At 49.2% G+C, this 18,124-nt stretch overlaps 6 protein-coding genes across 6 annotated transcripts; 3 read left to right on the forward strand and 3 right to left on the reverse strand.

Moving 5' to 3' along the window:
• Positions 1–162: 162 nt before the first annotated feature.
• VE01_04911 (uncharacterized protein) lies at positions 163–2,025 on the forward strand (the record flags this gene model as incomplete). The annotated part of the gene is made up of 3 exons (XM_018274377.2): positions 163–617; positions 680–1,136; positions 1,192–2,025. The coding sequence occupies exons 1-3, from the start codon at positions 295–297 to the stop codon at positions 2,023–2,025; spliced, it is 1,614 nt and encodes a 537-aa protein (XP_018130746.1). The 5' UTR covers positions 163–294.
• On the reverse strand, positions 1,899–3,162 carry VE01_04912 (uncharacterized protein; the record flags this gene model as incomplete). Its single annotated transcript, XM_018274378.2, has 1 exon — positions 1,899–3,162. One exon carries the CDS (start codon positions 3,160–3,162, stop codon positions 2,089–2,091), a length of 1,074 nt encoding a protein of 357 aa, XP_018130745.1. The 3' UTR covers positions 1,899–2,088.
• A 727-nt stretch (positions 3,163–3,889) lies between these two features.
• Positions 3,890–4,779, reverse strand: VE01_04913 (uncharacterized protein; the record flags this gene model as incomplete). The annotated part of the gene is made up of 1 exon (XM_018274379.2): positions 3,890–4,779. Exon 1 carries the CDS (start codon positions 4,664–4,666, stop codon positions 3,890–3,892), a length of 777 nt encoding a protein of 258 aa, XP_018130744.1. The 5' UTR covers positions 4,667–4,779.
• An 806-nt stretch (positions 4,780–5,585) lies between these two features.
• VE01_04914 (uncharacterized protein) lies at positions 5,586–7,330 on the forward strand (the record flags this gene model as incomplete). The annotated part of the gene is made up of 4 exons (XM_018274380.2): positions 5,586–5,636; positions 5,683–5,922; positions 5,970–6,216; positions 6,270–7,330. The coding sequence occupies 4 exons, from the start codon at positions 5,586–5,588 to the stop codon at positions 7,271–7,273; spliced, it is 1,542 nt and encodes a 513-aa protein (XP_018130743.1). The 3' UTR covers positions 7,274–7,330.
• Positions 7,331–8,874: 1,544 nt separating this feature from the next.
• Positions 8,875–12,420, forward strand: VE01_04915 (uncharacterized protein; the record flags this gene model as incomplete). The annotated part of the gene is made up of 2 exons (XM_018274381.1): positions 8,875–10,072; positions 11,810–12,420. 2 exons carry the CDS (start codon positions 8,875–8,877, stop codon positions 12,418–12,420), a joined length of 1,809 nt encoding a protein of 602 aa, XP_018130742.1.
• A 1,549-nt stretch (positions 12,421–13,969) lies between these two features.
• VE01_04916 (uncharacterized protein) lies at positions 13,970–15,875 on the reverse strand (the record flags this gene model as incomplete). The annotated part of the gene is made up of 5 exons (XM_018274382.2): positions 13,970–14,611; positions 14,721–15,085; positions 15,140–15,314; positions 15,383–15,618; positions 15,749–15,875. The coding sequence occupies 5 exons, from the start codon at positions 15,873–15,875 to the stop codon at positions 14,297–14,299; spliced, it is 1,218 nt and encodes a 405-aa protein (XP_018130741.1). The 3' UTR covers positions 13,970–14,296.
• Between the last annotated feature and the right edge of the window lie 2,249 nt (positions 15,876–18,124).

Here is an 18,124-nt window from a genome sequence, read left to right on the forward strand (position 1 = left end):
CTAGAGACTATTTTCGATGCGAGCAATATTTGTGCTCTATCTGTCATGATCGGCATGTCGTGCATGATTCGAAAGGGAACGAGGCATATCGAGCACATTAAGTTACCCCACTTAAATAGTTTGCAGTCCAACCAGGTTACAACCCACCATATTTTTGATCAACACCCATAAACCCAGCCATTTAGTGAGCTGTTTATCTTTTTTGGTTGTGGAATGGCTTTTTACTTTCGCTGCCCGATACTTTACTCGTTGGGCTTTGCTGTGTTTGTCGAGACCTAGGGTGTAAAGTCTGATATGCCACCTCCACTTGACTCAAAGAATTCATCATGGGAGTCCACGCCTACCATCTTTCAGCAGGGCGATGCAGAGAAAGGGCAAGTTGAAGGAAGTTCCAATTCTTACGTTGATGGGAACAACGAAAAGGACGAAAATGATGGCGCAAATACTCCACCATTATCAAATTGGAAAAATGAGAGCGATGGCGACGTGCCAGCCGAGCTAGACTCTGGGTTCATTGTATGGTGGGATGGGCCAGACGATCCAGAAAACCCCATGAATTGGTCGTCGAGTTGGAAATGGGTCAATATCTGTGTTATTTCTGTGATTAGTTTCATCGTGTGAGTGCAATTCGCGACAACTGATAAGTGGGTATACTCGAGCAACAACTAAACCCCAACAGTCCCCTCGTCTCCTCCATGATGGCACCAGGCGTCCAGCTCGTAATGGAAGACTTCGAGACCAGTTCCCCCACATTCGCAACTTTCGTTGTATCTATATTCGTGCTCGGCTTCGCCTGCGGACCACTCATCCTCGCCCCATTGAGCGAGCTTTATGGCCGGGTGGTCATCTACAATACCACTAATTTGTTCTTCCTCGCCTTCACCATTCTCTGCGCCGTTTCACAAAACCCGTCTATGCTCCTGGCGTTCCGTTTTCTATCGGGGTTTGCGGGTGTGGCTACCATCACGATCGGATCGGGGACTATTGCGGATATCATGCCGAGGGAGAAGAGGGGGAAAGCTATGTCGATTTGGTCCGTAGGACCGATTCTTGGACCGATGGTTGGGCCGATTATTGGGGGGAATGTGGCTGAGGTTGCTGGTTGGAGGTGGATGTTTTGGACTATTTCGATTGTTGTGAGTTCACCAGAGTAAAGTAGCCGGACGGGCGCTGTGTACTGATCATTACTAGATTGCTGTTGTAACTATTGCCGCATTCCTCGTCCTCAAAGAGACCTACCCCGTGGTATTACTCGAGAGAAAAGCATCTAAACTCCGAAAGGTCACTGGAAACCCAAACCACAAATCCAGACTCGCCTCCGACCTCACCCCCAAGAAACTCTTCAAACACAGCATTATCCGCCCCCTAAAAATGCTCGTCCTCTGTCCCATAGTCACAGTAATGTGCATCTACGTCGCAATCCTCTATGGTATACTATACCTCCTCTTCGCGACCTACTCCTTCGTCTTCCGCCAAATCTACGATTTCACAACCGCATCAACCGGCCTCGTCTTCCTCGCCGGCGGACTAGGGACCTTGATAGGTCTCTTCTACGTCGGTTACTTCAGCGATAGAACACTCGTCAAGCGTGCAGCCGCGGGAAAGACAATAGCCCCCGAAGACCGCCTCCCATTCATAATCACCATCCCAGGGTCCCTCACATTCCCCATCGGTCTATTCATCTACGGCTGGACGGCTGAAGAACACGTCCACTGGATTGTCCCGCAGATTGGAACGGCGATCACGGGTTTTGGCTCCATCTTGATCTTTGTAGGCATCCAAACGTACCTCGTTGATGCATTCGAAGAGTACGCCGCTAGCGTCATTGGTGCAAATGCGGTGCTGAGAGGGACTGCTGGGGCGTTGATTCCGCTTGCGGGGCTGAGAATGTATGATGGCCTCGGATGGGGGTGGGGGAATAGTTTGCTAGCATTCGTGGCTCTGGCATTTGCTCCGATGCCGTGGGTATTTGGGGTGTATGGAGCAAGGATAAGGGGTTGGAAAGGGAGCAAGGTCAAATTATGATATTAGATTTATGTTTGACAAATAATAAAATGAAGTTTTTAAATATTTTTGTTGTTATTTTTTTTATTGTGTTTGAGGAACGCCAAATCTCTCAATAAGCTCGCTCCGCGAAAGATGTTCCAAATTCAACTTCTGCAAATTCCTTCCCGTCTTCATGTAATCAGCCCCCGATGCCATTTCCGCAAGTGTGATAACAGCCTTAATAGGCGAGGCATCTATCCCCAGCTTCTCCGCCAGACCACACCAGAACACCAACAAATCTGGCACATCCTCTGAGATATTCCTATTGTCCATAGTTGGTGGAGCTTTCAACTTATTATGCGGTGGCGAATTCTGCGCCAGGTCCACTAGGTCGGTGAAAGTCTGATTGTAGCACTTATTCGACGTCTGTGTCACACCGTCGAGCTTGAACCCAAAAGCTTCCCCGATCTCGAGCCGCACCCTGTCAACAGCGAGCATTGCGTTGGCCACCGAACGTGTCAGCCCATCGTGGTATAATAAGAATTCCCCAGATGTGCTTTCGATCCGGCCAGCGTTCATCAACATCATCAGAGGGTGGAACACCCCGTTTATATTCGACAGGCAGACTTCAATGACGTTGTGACACCATTTTAGTTCCATAGGAAATATCCGTTGGATCTCGGCGGTAAATGAGGGGTTGGAAGAGGTTTGTAAGGCGGCGATGAGGAAGAGATTCTTCTTTCCCATGACGGCTAGCTCCCCTTCCTTCATCCGGCATGAGTATGGTGATAGGTTTGTTTCGAGGATTGATCCAATCTTCATCTCGGCATCGGCGACGAGAGAGAATAAATTGCCTGGAACTGCAATAACAGTGTGCTGTCGGAGATCAAACTGCTTAAACTCCCGCAATACAGTCTCCTGTCCTGTAGACGGCACAGTGAGGATGATGATTTTTGAGAACTCAATGACCTCGGCCATGTCGAATGTGACGCGAAGAGTAGTAGAACCTTCGATTTTTCCAGTAGCTCGAAGACATCCGTTTTCGACGACATAATTGGCGTGTCGTACATGTGTGGGATGTGAATATACCAATACGTTTGTCCCGCGAGAGTCGAGGTCGGCGGCGAGTGCGAATCCAGCGGGGCCGGCGCCGACAATGGAGACCCTTAACTGCATATTTGTGAGTGTGTTGATGTGGTGCTCGAGTGTGTCTGTGAGATTGGTTTGTATATTGTTTATCTTGATGTTGTTATCTTTTAAACAGGGGTGATTCCGTTTATAAATGAGAATGGGCGATTCACTTTTCCAGGGAATGATATGTGAGTAAAGGCGTGATATGACATTTGCCCCTTCCATAGCTACTCACCCCAACTTTAATATATGTGAATACTTTACTTTCGGAGTGATTGTGTTGATCAATCTATGTTGGCGGATCACTTATGCGCCAGGAACGGGCAGGTTACTGGCCATAGGCTGCAAGCTTGAGCATGTTTGCTCCATTTAAATGTGGCTTTTCATGATGATCACCTGCGGAAAAGCGAATGCCGGCCACCCTGGAGGCTTCTCGGCATCAGGTCTAGCTAGCAAGGCAACTCTACTTTGGTGTCATCAGCATCTTATTTATCTCACAAGGTAGCTGATACCTTGATGCTGTCCCTCTTATTTTCTCTTCGTATTGCGATAATTCACGGCTCGGCGCGACAAGGGAGCGGGAGTATGTTTGAGAGTACTGGAGCTGCACAATGCCACGTAGCGCGAGATGAGCATATTATACTGCTGGGCGTATTGCACGTAGTGTAATTGCTTGGCTAGAGTTTTAAAAGGCCAATATTGTTATTTCTGGTGGCACAAATTAAAAACTCGGAGGGTGTTGTGGATTATTTTTATAAATCTAATGACCCCCTTACTTCGTGGCCACCGTGACCAACAACTCCATATCCATCTTAATCCCCTCCTCCGTAGTAATCCTGGCCCATTCCACCTTCATCTCCTCCCTTGCTTGCGGCCTCAAGTCCAGAGGAATCCCTCCGTATGTCTTCCCCGACGAACTCGTATCCAACCATTCAATCATAGCAGCCCCATCCTTCGCCTCCTTGACAATAGTATTCACCACAATCTCCCTCTTCTCCAACCCCGCCGCATCAAGCAGACCCTCTATCTCACTTCTCTTCAGGAACTTCGGCCCGCTCGTTATGGGATACTTGCGGTACGGCTCTCGCGAGAGTACATCCGCCTTGATCTTTTCGTGCGCTGCCTCAAAATCGCCGGATCCCCCTGAAATCCCAACACGTCCCCCAGACTTCAGCACACGCGCGAATTCTTTCATTGCGGTCGCCTGGTCCTCCACCCAGTGGAACGTAGAGTTCACAAACACCACATCAATGCTGTTGGACTCGAAACGTGAGAGGTCCTCGGCGCGGCCAACGTAGAATGAGAGATTTGGTGTGGCGATCTCGTTTGCGAGGGCGATGCGCTCTTTGCTTGGATCGATGCCAACAACACTGCCGCTGGGGCCAACAATGCTAGCAATGTGTGCGGTGATATCGCCGGGGCCGCAGCCGACGTCAAGGATGTTGTTTCCGGTGGTGATGTTCAGTCTTTTGAGGAGGAATTTACCAGCGTCGTATTGGGTGCCGTTGAGAGCTGTGTAGCCTTTTGCTAATTCTTCGGTGTCGGCCATAGCTGAATTGGTATGATGTGAGCGTGCTCTGGAGGTGATTTTCAGGTCTGCTTGGGCTGATTGCTCTTGGTATTATTTGGTCTCTGCGGGTGATAGTTACGGATATTATTTTGTGGTCTCCTGATAGAAACTGAGCAAATACCTGAGCCCGCAGTCTTATACTTCTGCCATGGATTCACTCGAGAACTATTGAAGTGCATCGATTGTGAATTAGTGATACCCCTGCCGCTATTCAAAAATTAAATACACCCCATGCCCTGGTACCTGCAGCCCCTGGAGTACCTTAATTGTGCTCAAAGTCGCGCGGACATGTGAGGTACTTTGAGCACATTGATTGATTATTCGCAATTCCTATCAGAGCTCGGATAAACGCCGATCGAATATGCTAAGCACGAACAATAACCTCAGTAGGGACAAATAGACCAAATACAGTACAAATTAATAAAGGGGACAGATTCATCTTTACAAACTCGGGATAATGCTCGTAATACCTTAAATTCACTGGCAATCTACCTTGGTTGTTAGGGTCAACCTTGAGGGCATATTCTTACGATCTTTGCCTGCCAAGGTAAGCTTTGGATGTCGAGCATATCTACCCAGGTATATCGTCGTGGATCTTACTTGTAGCGCCAAGGTTACAGAGCACGTATTTTGTATGCATTGTGCAGTTTCAAGAAGAAGGTCAGCCAGTATAACTACCAAGGTGCTTTATATAGACTCATAACTTGGTAGATATGCTTATACTGAACCCGTAAGGTTTGTCGAAGTCTCACAGCTTATTCCAACATTACCGGAGCCACGAGCTTAGCAGGTACAACATCATAATTAATCCCTGATTCAGAAAATCAATTGGAAGCGCACAAACTCACTTTATGGATAGTTGGATATTTCTGAAATTTGCTTCATATAATCACTAGTGATGATCAGTCAATTCTCTGTGGCGTCAATAGCCACGACAGCTGCTCTCCTCGTGAGTTAATCACTTAGATTTGAGAAATCTTGCTCATTATCACTAGGTCGTTGCTGCCCTTCTGCTCCAGATCATCCAGAGGCTTTTCTTTCACCCTCTTCGCTCAGCCCCCGGACCATGGGCAAACAGAGTTTCTGATATTCCTGCCACCATTGCTTTGGTCACGGGAAACCAGCACACATACTACAGGTCATTGCACGAAAAATATGGCCCAATCGTGCGAGTCTCCCCCGGAGAACTCAGCTTCGTCAGTGTTGAAGCACGGGAAGAAATTTACGGTCTACGAGTAAGTTAAGCCCCAAATAAACAAAATCCGAGCTAATCAACCCGTAGAAAGGTGGTCTGAACATGGAAAAGAGTGCTATCTTCCTCGGAGCCGTGGGCAGTGTCGAGGGTCAGACTGGAGTGAGTCTGGCTCTCAATGCAGAACACACTCGCCAGCGTAGGGCATTGGGTTACCTATTCACGAACACGGCGTTACTCCAGCATGAAAGCTTACTTCGACTCCATGTTAATAAGCTGGTTGCCGTACTCAAGAAAAAGGCAGCTGCAAACCAGCCCGTGGACGTCTCAAGTTGGTGTAAGCCACCCCCAATCATCACTTCCCACGATCACCTAACTAATAACATACAGTCACCTACATCTCCTTTGATGTAATGGGCGACCTCTGCTTCGCCGAACCCTTCGGCTGCCTCGACCAGGCCTCAGCAACAGAATGGTCCACTTCGGTCATCAACGTCTTCATAGCCGCCACCTGGACCCAAGGAATCCGCCGCCTCTGCGGCGTAGGCACCCTTCTCGAGTCCCTCGCAACCAAACTACTCGTCCCCGCCAAAGCCGCACAATGGCGAAACACCCACCTCAACAACTCACGGGAGAAGACAGCAAAACGTCTCGCAGACGGAGACCGTGAACACACAGATTTCATCTACCAGATCCTCAAACACAATGAAGCCAAGAACTCCCTTTCAGACACAGAAATCAAACTCAACATGGCCCTCTTCATCAGTGCTGGCACGGACACAACAGCCACCACTCTAACGGGGTGGACATACTACATCTGCACTCACCCCACCGTTTACGCACGTGTCGTATCTGAGATCCGCTCCGCCATCCCAGACGCAGAAGACATCAAGTGGGAAAACGTCCGAAACCTCCGCTATCTTGAAGCAACCATCCACGAAGCGCTCCGCCTCTTTCCGCCCTCGGGTGCGAGCCAGCAGCGCATCGTCCCCCGTGGCGGCGCGACGATCGATGGCTTCTACGTCCCAGCCGGCACGACCGTTGCTGTCTCCCCATGGGCATCAACGCGTTCAAAACTAAATTTCCATGACCCTGACGATTTTAGGCCCGAGCGGTGGCTCAGCGAGGGAGAGGAATACGCGAATGACCGACTCGGTGCATCGTTACCATTCGGCACTGGACCGAGAGTGTGCATTGGGCGGAACCTGGCGTATATGGAGATGCGGCTTGTAGCGGCACATTTGCTGTGGAGTTTTGACATGGCGATTGATCGGGGGAGGTATGAGGGAGAGAATAGTGCCTGGGGGTTTGAGAGGAGGATGAAAACGCAGAAAGTGTTTCACTCTATGACGAAGCCGGAGTTGTGGGTGGGGTTGAAGGAGGTTGACCGGTGAGGTGGGTAGTTTGGGATAGAGTTGAGAAAAATTGAGAATCGTGGAGACTGTCCCGAACCTTCTATGGAGTGCCAAATACACTGGAAACAGCCTGGTCAATGTTAGGCTAGCTACTCAGCGCCGAGGTTGGAAGCTAAGCTTCTCATATCGAAACATTGGCAAGTTGGTGTATTCATCATCGCCGTACTTAAACCAGACTAAAAGTATATCCATCACATACGACCATAGACTCAAGATAATTGGGCATCCCATCCGCTCTGCCATACACAAGCTTGCGTATCCTAGATAAATAGTTTTAACCCTGCCAATAGGCATATCCCGGAATCTCGACCCTTGCCGCCTGAAGGGTGGGGGGGCGGGAGCAGGGTGAGCTGGGGAGGTAATCAAGGTGAGTGGGGTGAGGCGGAGCAACTTTTTCGTGCCAATTTGTGCCTTTCTCTTATTTTTCATGTGAGCCATAAGTCCCAAAAGTACAGAGGTGCCACGCAAACCACAAGAGACTAAATTAATAGCAGGATATAAAGCGGTAACTCTATTTCTGAAGCTCGTGTGATTTTTGGCGTTGGTTCTATCTGTTAGAGGTTTGCTGTAGTATGGCGAGTATTGAGTAACATTTGCATTCTCCTCGCCACGTGTGTAGAATAGTCAGCTATCAGTTGCAGTCCAGCTAATGTACGCCAGCCCTGCGTACAGGAACCCGCGGGGTTCCACGGGGATTCTAACCGCGTGATCTTTTAATGCCCCCCTATAGTAAAAGCTACAAGGCTAGGGTTATAGAAACTATACCTAATTAGGTCATGTTATGGGCACCGCAATGTTCATTTCGCCGAAGACCTTCGGCGTTTCACTATCGGCATCCGAAAAGATAAGGGACGATTACATGTATCTCCTCCGCGTCTCCACGATTTTTGGGCCAGAATCCAGGAGTTTCAGAGAATTTGTTCATTTATCCCGTGAGGTGTCTTTAACCCTAGAGGATCCGTTCAACTACTTGCAGGCAAACGTACCCTCCTCCCGCCCCCTCCCGTGTCTTTTTACAGAGTAGTACTATAACCCCGGCAAAATTCAGCGGCCTGGCGTCGATCTCCTCCTTCCCCTTTCACAGTTCCATACTATAGCCCCACTATGTGCCGCGTATTATGTCGCATCCTCAACTTAGATGCAAAAAATAATGGTTGGGTGTTAAAGAAAAGGTACTGTCACAAGCTATTTCTTTATTAATATGTCCTTCGATTATTCGTCGATTTACTCTGAACCTCTAGACATGTGCCCCTCGGCAGAACCTTAACGGCTTACTAGATATCCCTTAATTAGTAATTTTGTAGGGAACTATGCATTGTCTTCCTACCACCTCTGAGCCCAGTTATTACCCCAGGCGGGGAAAAGTGCGGAGAAAAGTATGCGGGGAGAAGTGTGCGGGGTTGATAGGAATACGATGTTGGGCACTGGAAACACACTATCACAAGCAATTTCTTCGATTGATAGTTGCATTGTTTCGTTGGCGCAATTTTTATATATTAATTCGCAATATCCTCGATATCGTCTTTGTTCGTTGATTGTCAATACCTTTAGATATCTCCATACTTCGGCGCATCTTCACAATGGGATCCCTTCTTCAAGTTGGGTTCGGGTTTACAAGCCTGGTCTTTTTTCTTCAATTGGTCCTCGCTCGTTCCCTCCCTTTAACACCGCCTGTTTGGGACCGATCGGCACCGATTTATCCTAGTGACGACCCCTTCTACTTCCCACCTGACGGTTATGAGAGTTCGGCTCCTGGGACGATTCTGCGGTCAAGGACTGTTCCTAACTCTCTATCACTTTTCACCGTTCTTCCCATCAACATCCAAGGCGCATACCAGCTTCTTTACCGGACTACAGACAGTCTAGGAAATGCTCAAGCGTCAGTCACCACTGTCATTGTCCCACATAATGCAGATACAAGAAAGCTGCTATCCTACCAATTTGCTGAGGATGCCTCCTGGGTAAACTGCGCTCCTTCATACGCACTCCAGAACGGTGCCGAATTTTTAAATACCGGTAGTAGCGTCGCTGAGGTTCTCCTCGTCATTGCTGCTCTGGATCAGGGATGGATTGTCAATACGCCTGACTACGAAGGTCCTCAAGCCGCATTCACGTCCGGCATCCAAGCCGGTCAAGCGACTCTCGACTCTGTGCGCGCGGCCCTTGCCTCTGGTGATATAACTGGGGTTTCATCCTCAGCTACATACCAAATGTGGGGATACTCTGGCGGCTCCCTTGCTTCGGAATGGGCAGCAGAACTGCAACCCAGCTATGCTCCCGAGCTTAATTTCGCCGGCGTCGCTCTAAATAGCCTGGTTCCAAACATCTCATCGGTCTTAAGAACCATTAATAAAGGCCCATTCGCTGGCTTTGCCCCCGCTGGCATTCTTGGCCTTGCTTCAGCCTACCCCGATCTCGCTGTCCTACTCAACGATAGCCTCATCCCATCTAAAGCAGACAACTTTAATAGGGCCAAAACTCAGTGTTTGGATAAGGGTATACTTGACTATGCTGGCGACGATATATTTTCTTATTTTAAGGATGGAGATGCTTTCTTGTCAAGCTCTATCCCTCAAGCGATCCTCGCTGAAACTGGCTTAATGGGAACGCACGGAACCCCTCAAATGCCCATGTTCATTGTTAAAGCCATCGCGGACGAAGTTTCTGTGGTTGCTGACACCGATGCCCTGGTGAAGAAGCTCTGCTCACAGGGAGCACAAATCGAATATGTCAGGGATGGACTTGGGGAACATGTCACCGAGCTTATCACCGGAGCAGGTGATGCATTCGTGTTTTTGAAGAATAGATTTGACGGTGTTCCAGCACATGCGGGGTGCAGAACCAGAAACGTTTTGTCCGCTTCATTTAACTTAAAAGCTATCGAGGCATTAGGCTTAACTATAGTTGAGGCTTTGTTAGCTATTTTAGCTCTGCCAATTGGCAAAATAGGTTTATAAGATTATTTCAATATTATAAAAGTAATCCGAGCCTTTTGTCGCCATAAAGATTATCTTCGGGTGAAGCGAGGCCTACCAACAAGAGGGTCAATTATCTCGGAAAGAAGTGAAGATTGTAGGTCTGGTTGCATTTTCAGTTTGGATGTGAGTATGAAGAAGATAATAGGCAGTGGTGGTCAGAAGAAGGACACTCCCCTCTCTGCAGTTTATATGGTTTCTCCGTGCCGCATACTCCAAGAGCTCTAGTAAGTCAGCGGGGGGGTGAGAGTGAATAAGTTACTTGGAGCCAGTGAGACTTTATTTTGATACTTCTTTCTTACTTCCTCTAAATTTCGATGGGGAACTCACTGCCCGCATCTGAGAACTCATCTCGCAGGAAGCAGCTTGTGGCTAATCAGTTTCTCAGTTGATATTCAACTCGCGACTGTACCATTCAGCTCCTATGAGCCTCATAGGAGCTGAATGGCTACTCTTCGTACATGTCCTCATACTATGAGGACATGTACGAAGAGTATCCAACGGGCGGTTTACTTGTCATAAACCCAACAAGAAGTATGACGAGTACCTGCCTTGAACTTATCACAAGGCTAGCCTGCCTGGTCACAGATCTGCCGAGTAGCGGCTTGGCTTAACGCGCTCGGCTCATATCATTCGTCCCCGAATACTTCATACTCGGATAGATCAAAGCTACTCGGCAGCGCTAACCTTACATTGCTAGTGTCATCAGTAAACACTGTGCTGTCGCATGCGGAGGGCTAGTGACCTGGATGATCACAGTTTGGGTCAATTAGCAACATAACTATATACAAGATTCCTTGGGAGTGGCTGAAACCCTCAGTTCCTAACCGCTCTGTCGTTTAGCTGGTTATCAAACTAGTGAGCCAGTGGGATAGGCCCGGGAAACGCCAAAAATCAGGGCTATTTACTATTTCTTGGCAAATACCAGATCATCCCTGGAATCTCCAACAAGATCGTCAAGGAATCGCTACTATTTGACTGGACAGGACTGGCATGCGATCCTACAGGATTCAGCGAAACTCAGAAACACTGGCCTGACATCATATAGAATCTGGGGAGTGCTACATATGACGCCATGGGTCGACTAATATTGATCATCTCGTTCTAACACTAACGTTGACAGGTCGCCTTCTATTTTCAGCTGACAATCATTCAGGGTTAATGCTTCTTGTAGAGAACAGGAAAGGTTACTTATTATATAGAGCAATTGGGTGCCCTCATCTGATTGATTGACCCGTTAGCAGTAGTATTTAACCTCTCCTCATCGCCCGTAAGACATTAATTTCTTCTTAACATCTCAATAGAGAGTTTGCATTGCATCAAATACAAAGTTTCAACGCAACTACACGGACACGATTTACTTGCACTATTAATTCCCAATTGCAAAACATGATGCTGCTCAAACATTTCTTGCTTCTATCCCTTTGGCTAATCGGTGCATATGCGGAAAAGTAATAACCCCATATTTGGTATTATTTCTTTATCTCCAACCTCCTCCTGCTACAGCGCTGACATTCTTTTTCCACCCTCAAAAGACAAGGAAATGTCAACTTCACCGTATCCTTCTTCCCCACTCCCGAAGAAGCGATCTGTAAACAAGACAACATCGCCAACGCCATCTCCTTAACCACCAGCACCATCCCAACAGGTTACGTCTGCTTCAACCTCACAGACGTCTTCACCCAGCCTTCAGACAACGGCTCCCAAGACGTCTCGAAAATCCTCGACGACGCACCTACCCAGGGAGTCGACTACTTATTAAGCAACCGCGCCTCCTACAATGCCAACACCAACTACACAAACATTTGGTACCAGCAAGTCAACCAAACCGGCGACATCAAGCACGACGCAGACGGTACATGGGTCCTCTACATCTACGCCTTCGAAGACTGTATCCAAAACCGCGACGACGCCTTTGCTCCCAAAGACTTCCCCTGGTTCGAGACAAGCTGCCAGACGAAGGAAGGGGGAGAGTGCCAGCAGCTACCTCAGCCGGTGAAGAGCCTCGCGATCGGCCCGGCTGCCAAATACAATGCCGGCCACGGGAAATGCGAGGTCTGGGCTAAATTTGGAGGGACTGGGACATTAAACCGTCGAGGTTCAGCGCTGCTTGTTGTTGCTGTTACTATGGCGGGTTTCGTTATGCTGTAAATATAGGAAATAGGTGGCAAGATACCCTTTTATGCAATTTAATGTCACAAAGTGCAAAGCCGGGCCGTATTATGTATTATATCACCTGGGCTTCAGTGAAGCAGTGGTGCGGATCGACGTTTGCTATGAAGGCTGGATATTACTATGTGGTTAGGCGTGTTAATAAGCTATGACCCGTGGTCTGGTGTTTTCAGAATGTATCTCATAGTAGAACAGGAGCTTAATCTTGATGTTGAACTTGTGTCTGATGTGTTGTGTGTTGTTGAGTTGAAAAATTTCAAACATCCAGCACATTTCTTGTATATACTTCCAGGCCAAGAGCGGCTCATCAGCTTCCTCCCCTTGTTCTCAACGCCGCCGAGAATTCGACCGCCTAGTCCTGCCTAATTCTACTCCATTTCCAAGAGAGAATATCGAAACCAAGGTCCCAGCAAGCACACATTGAACCCCTCGCACCGAGGCTCCCAACCACCCTTCTTAAGACCTCAGTGATGACTGGAATAGATCATAACTTTGTTGCGTTGCCCCGCTATTGTACCCACCTTACTCACGGAGATTTATACGCAGAACCTTGTCTGTTTCCTGGCAATCGTCTTCCCTAACTCTTTCAACGTACATCGACATAACTCCAAACCAACTCACCCATATTGCCGGCATCCACTACACAGCCGCCATCACATCCATATTCCCCCATGGTCCGCCATACTACCCTTCCCCACAGCCTCCAAACCTCCAAACCTCCCATCCCAACCCTTCCACAAATATCCCCCTCGCCCCCTCTTACCTCCCTTTCTCCCGAACGGCTACGTACCCCCCCACATGACACCAAAATAAGGTTTCCTGCATCTTCCCACAAGACGCAAGGGGCCTTCTTCTTTCCGTCTCACGCAGCCTGTAATGCGGAGAAGCGTGATGACCACAACGTGCTCGCGCTGCATTATCTCATTTCCAGATACAATAGCGAAGAAGCACGTGGACGAGCGATGCGGTATGGTAGGTAGCCGCGAGCCGCGGGTTTGTGCGTCTATCGCTACAGCGATATGATGTGTCCGATTATTCCACTTAACGTAACTTCGAAGGAAGGGTGGGTGCAGAGGGAGATTTAAAATAGAGCGACTACAAAGGAAGACTTAAAACTTAAAATAGAAAAGCGGAAATTTGAAATTGAACCTGCCTTTTTTTGAAGACCTGCTTGGTGGTATTAAGACCTATTCGTCGGCTTCTTTCAAGAAACGAAATAGGTGAGGTAAGGGGCCGGATAGGACGGTTGTAAGTATAAACACCTCAACGTCGACGGGATAAGCCCGCGTCCGCCATGTGTGTATTCTTCCCCAGCGTCGTACCAAAGGGCTGAACCACAGGAAGCGACATTTCATGCACAGCCATGACTAACTCAATACCTCGATAATCTGTCTCAGAATGTCTTCGATGGCATCTTCGTACCTGTCTCAACCACCCACACAGCCGAGACATTGGGGGTACGCATATGGTATCACAACAGAAGAAGACGTCAAAAATTAATAAATGTTTGATTTCATTAAGGTAAAGTAGCCTCCAACGCAGAAAAGCCGAGAAGAAGCGGCGGCGGCGACGATGTCCAAACTAGGTAGGCACCACCACCAAATCAGCACCCATCAACTGGGCGAACTATCCATCAATCCGTCATCCAAACCACCTAACCAAATTATCCTCGAAAGGCTTCATATCCCCCTGTATAACTCTCTCTCTTTCTTCTCCACATTATTACTCTCTAAACCAGAAGAACGTCGCCAAGACGGATATACCAAGTAAAGTCGAGATGAGATGAGATGAGCTAGCCAAAACCAAAGGCCGCGATAAATCTCTCACTCTCTCCCACTATTATCCAAAAAACCGCTTACTTCAGAAGAAGCTGCTTCTCCTTCTTCAACTTATCCACCACCTCCCTCGAGATCTTGAGGGTGCTGGCCACGATGTCAGGGGGAGTAAGAGCCAACCACTGCGTCAGCGAGATGTCAGCCACGCGCTCGGACTTGTACAGCTCAATCCACACCAGGTCCTCAGTAGGGGAGGTGTTGAGGACGTAGTGCCCGGAGTTGTCGGGGAAGACGGCGACGTCTCCGGCGACGAGGTCGATGGTGCGAGAGTTGCCGCCACCGATGAAGATGGTTGCCTGGGCCGTGCCCTTGTGGAAGTAGAGCCACTCCTCGGCCTGTGGGGTGTCAGTTAAATCCAGCAGAAAAAGATGACGTTTGGTCTCAGTGGTTTGGTTGGGGAGTTTCGTGGCAGGGGGGCTGGGGGTGGTTGGGACTGAGACTCACATTAGGATGCCAGTGGAGCTCACGAAGCGCACCAGGCTTGAGCGTAATAATGGCAGCAGCAATAGTAGTAGAGATGGGGAAGTTCCTCGAGTCGACAATCGAAATATGACCGCCACCACCTGGGATAGGAACACTGGCCTTAGTCGCCGAGTCGTGGAAGATGTAAGAGCTGGGGCCGGTGAGACCGCTCTCTGGTCCGCTATCTGGGGTGGTCGTCGAGGTGGCGTTGAAGATGTATGGGTCCTTGTCGGGGATGTCGTCAAAGACGGAGACGTCGACGCCGAAGTTCTTGGCGAGGATATCGCGAGGGGTGTGCGCGATCCAGTCGTCGACCATGAAGGTCGTTCCGGAGGCGTCAAAGTCGCCTAGGTTTGTCAGTTTGAGATTTCCTTGGTGAAGGGAGGTTGGGAGGTGCTCACCATTGTCGAAAGCGACGAGAGCCTCGTTCTCATCATCGAGACCCTGGATGGTGTGTGCAGATCCCTTGGGGAAGTACCAGATATCGCCCTCCTTGAGCGTATCGACGGTGTAGTTTCCGTGCTCATCAACGGCGGAAATCAACATGCGGCCGGCGTAGACGTAACCCCACTCAGCCTGTAGAAACTCATCAGCACTCACAATCAAGACAGACAATGGGAAGGGGTGGGTGGGAGAGAACATACAGTGGTGTGCCAGTGAAGCTCGCGGAGGGCGCCCTTCCTGAGATGAAGCTGGGCAGCAGCAATGTCGTGGCTCTGGGGCAGATCAGTGATGACCTGCTCGCGGATCCAACCACCATTGTAGATGTTGGTCTTGCCCTCACTGAAGCTCCACTTCAAGCTCTTGACGCGGCCTCCGTCGGTGGACTGACGGCCAAGGTTGTCGGGGTTCTGGAGGTCAATTGCGTGGTTGGTGCCACCTGGGTGTGTGTTAGTGATGTGACTTGGCGATGTTGCAAGTGGAGATGAAAGTGGTAGGGGGTAGTGAGGTTGTGAAAGTGGTGATGCACATGCTGTGAATCCAGATGGAATGGGGTTATCACGACTTACCCAAGATCGGACCGCCCTTCAGTTTGCCATCGCTGGGCTGGCCGTGGGCGAAGTCGACATTCTTGACGGGGTTGGCAATTGCAAATGGCAAAGCCAGAACAACAGAAGACAACTTGAGGAACTTCATTTTGAAGCCGTTTGATTGTTGTGTGAACAAGCAAAGAAGGGAGTTGTTGGTTGAGCTAGCAAGCAAAGCAAAGTTTGTTGTTGTTGGATGAAGGTGGAAGAAGGATCGAGAGCAGCTACCCTTGCATTTATAGGATAGCCAGTGAGAGTGGAAGTAAGGGAGAGAGATGGGAAGATGGAAGGGGATAAAGATGTAGGAAGAGGCAAGAAGGTGGGGGGAGGGGAGACAATACTGATTTGTATTGTCTCAATGGTGGGGAGTTGGAAGAATATCGGACGAAAGTAGGCCGGAGATGGGAGATGTGAGATTTGAAATGCAAGACGACGGATGGAAGAGCAGCCTGACAGTTATCACCCCCACTCGCAACTCCGAATGCGGTGATCAGCAGGGCCAAGGTGGACGAGGGAAATTGAAATTCAGATATTGAAATTCCCAAGCTTTTGGGCTTAAGCCGTGGTGAAGAGGAGAGCGGGAAGGGGGACTTGAGGGAAAGCTTACTATGGACTGCCGGCGGTGCATACAATATGGGATAGCAAGCTCACAATGGCATCATGGCATCATAGGATGCACGCCATGACAGGCCGGCTAAAGTGAATAATGAGTAGTGCTAGGGTAGGGTAGGGGTATGATAGTGTGATAGTGGGGGTAGGTTGACTGGGGTAGATCAAAACGGGGGGGGGGAAGACAGGGGAGGGGGACTGGTGGAGATGAGATCCGAAGTGAGTTTTGGGTGTGGTCTGAAAGTGAAAATGCAGTGAATTTCTCATAAATGATCGACGTATTTGGCATGGTTGCGGTTGTCGACCGCCTTGGGGCCGCCATGGGTCCGGCAGAGGTAAGGGCCCGCTCTGTTAAGCACGCAAAGACGGGACGGAGCAGGATCAGATGGGGCAGATGGGCAAGACGGGTAAGATGGGGCAGGGTGGGGATGAGGATGAGGCAGGGGAAAGGAGGGCAGGGTAGTGGACCTGGCCAAGCTGACAATTGGGGAGGGAAGGGGGATGGGGATAATGGGGCGATGGGCGCGAAGAAGGGGCTATGGAGTGGATGGGGACAGTGAGAACAACGGGGACCAAGAAGAGCTTGAATTCAACAATAGAGACAGACAGAGGAATAACAGGGAAGGAGCAAAGGGCGAACTAACAAAAGAAAATATAAGTTACAATGGGCGGGCATGAGAATTACTAATATTCTGCAGTCTAGTACACGTAGTTGTAGTGTCAGTGTGTAATTATACGACAATTACTAGCAGGAAAGCGAGTAATGCAAGGTAAAAAATGATATTTATTAGCCTTGTTTATCACTGTTTATTGTTATTCGTTGCTAGTGTTGATATTTGATGGGGTTGGAGTGTTTTTGGTGTTGATTTCAGCAATTATGACGCAAGGCGTGGCTGAAATTCGAAATCGCTGCCAAGCCATATAGCACCTTATAGCATCACAACTTCCAAATAAGCGCGTCCACTCTCCCTCCACTATACGCCCACTCGGACTATGCTAACTAAACTCAACCCCTAAACCGACCTTCATCTTTCGATTACAGGCCCTCCCTGGCTATGATCGTCCCTAATTGATGCCATCTTCAGATCCTCAATTCTGCATACAGATGATGATGATCTTCCCAATCCAGCCCGGAGTGCACGGTTGGGATCATGGCAGCGCAGGACAGGACAGGACAGGGAAGCCCAGTCAGTCCGGCCTGGCGGTAGAACGGTAAGAACTCGGTGCTATGTAGGATGTAGAGGGTCGACAGGCTTCAACAGTCTTCGACACCCTTTAACCGCAAATCTTATGCCCCTTTCACTCAGCCTTGCCCTGTCAATCGCCGCCTCTTCATTTTAACCTCATCGCATCCTCATTGGGGCATCATGGCATCTTTGCCTGACATCTCCGCGCATCTTGGAGCATCTTGCACATCTTCTCATCTCGGCGCATCTCTGCCCATCATCTCATCATCAGTCTCATCTCGTTTCTTCCACTCCAGGAGTGATCTTCAAGCCTTCTGCTCATCTTCCCTTCCTGCCCTGGCATTTCTGCCTAGCCAGCTGTCACGTCACCTGTTAGCTGCTGCAAATGTCTCAGCCAGTTCCTGAGTTGGCATCCTCGCCGTCTCCTCCGGGTCGCCACCCCGACGACGAGCTATCGATGCCATGCATCTGCTCAGTGCACATCCTTCATCTCCATCATCCATATTCCCCCATCCCCCCCCCCTGCCAGTTCTATCTTCTCCATTCCCATCATTTCCCCTCT

The sequence above is a fragment of the Pseudogymnoascus verrucosus genome (assembly GCF_001662655.1).
Source record: "Pseudogymnoascus verrucosus strain UAMH 10579 unplaced genomic scaffold scaffold_19, whole genome shotgun sequence".
Taxonomy (NCBI): Eukaryota; Fungi; Ascomycota; class Leotiomycetes; order Thelebolales; family Thelebolaceae; genus Pseudogymnoascus; species Pseudogymnoascus verrucosus.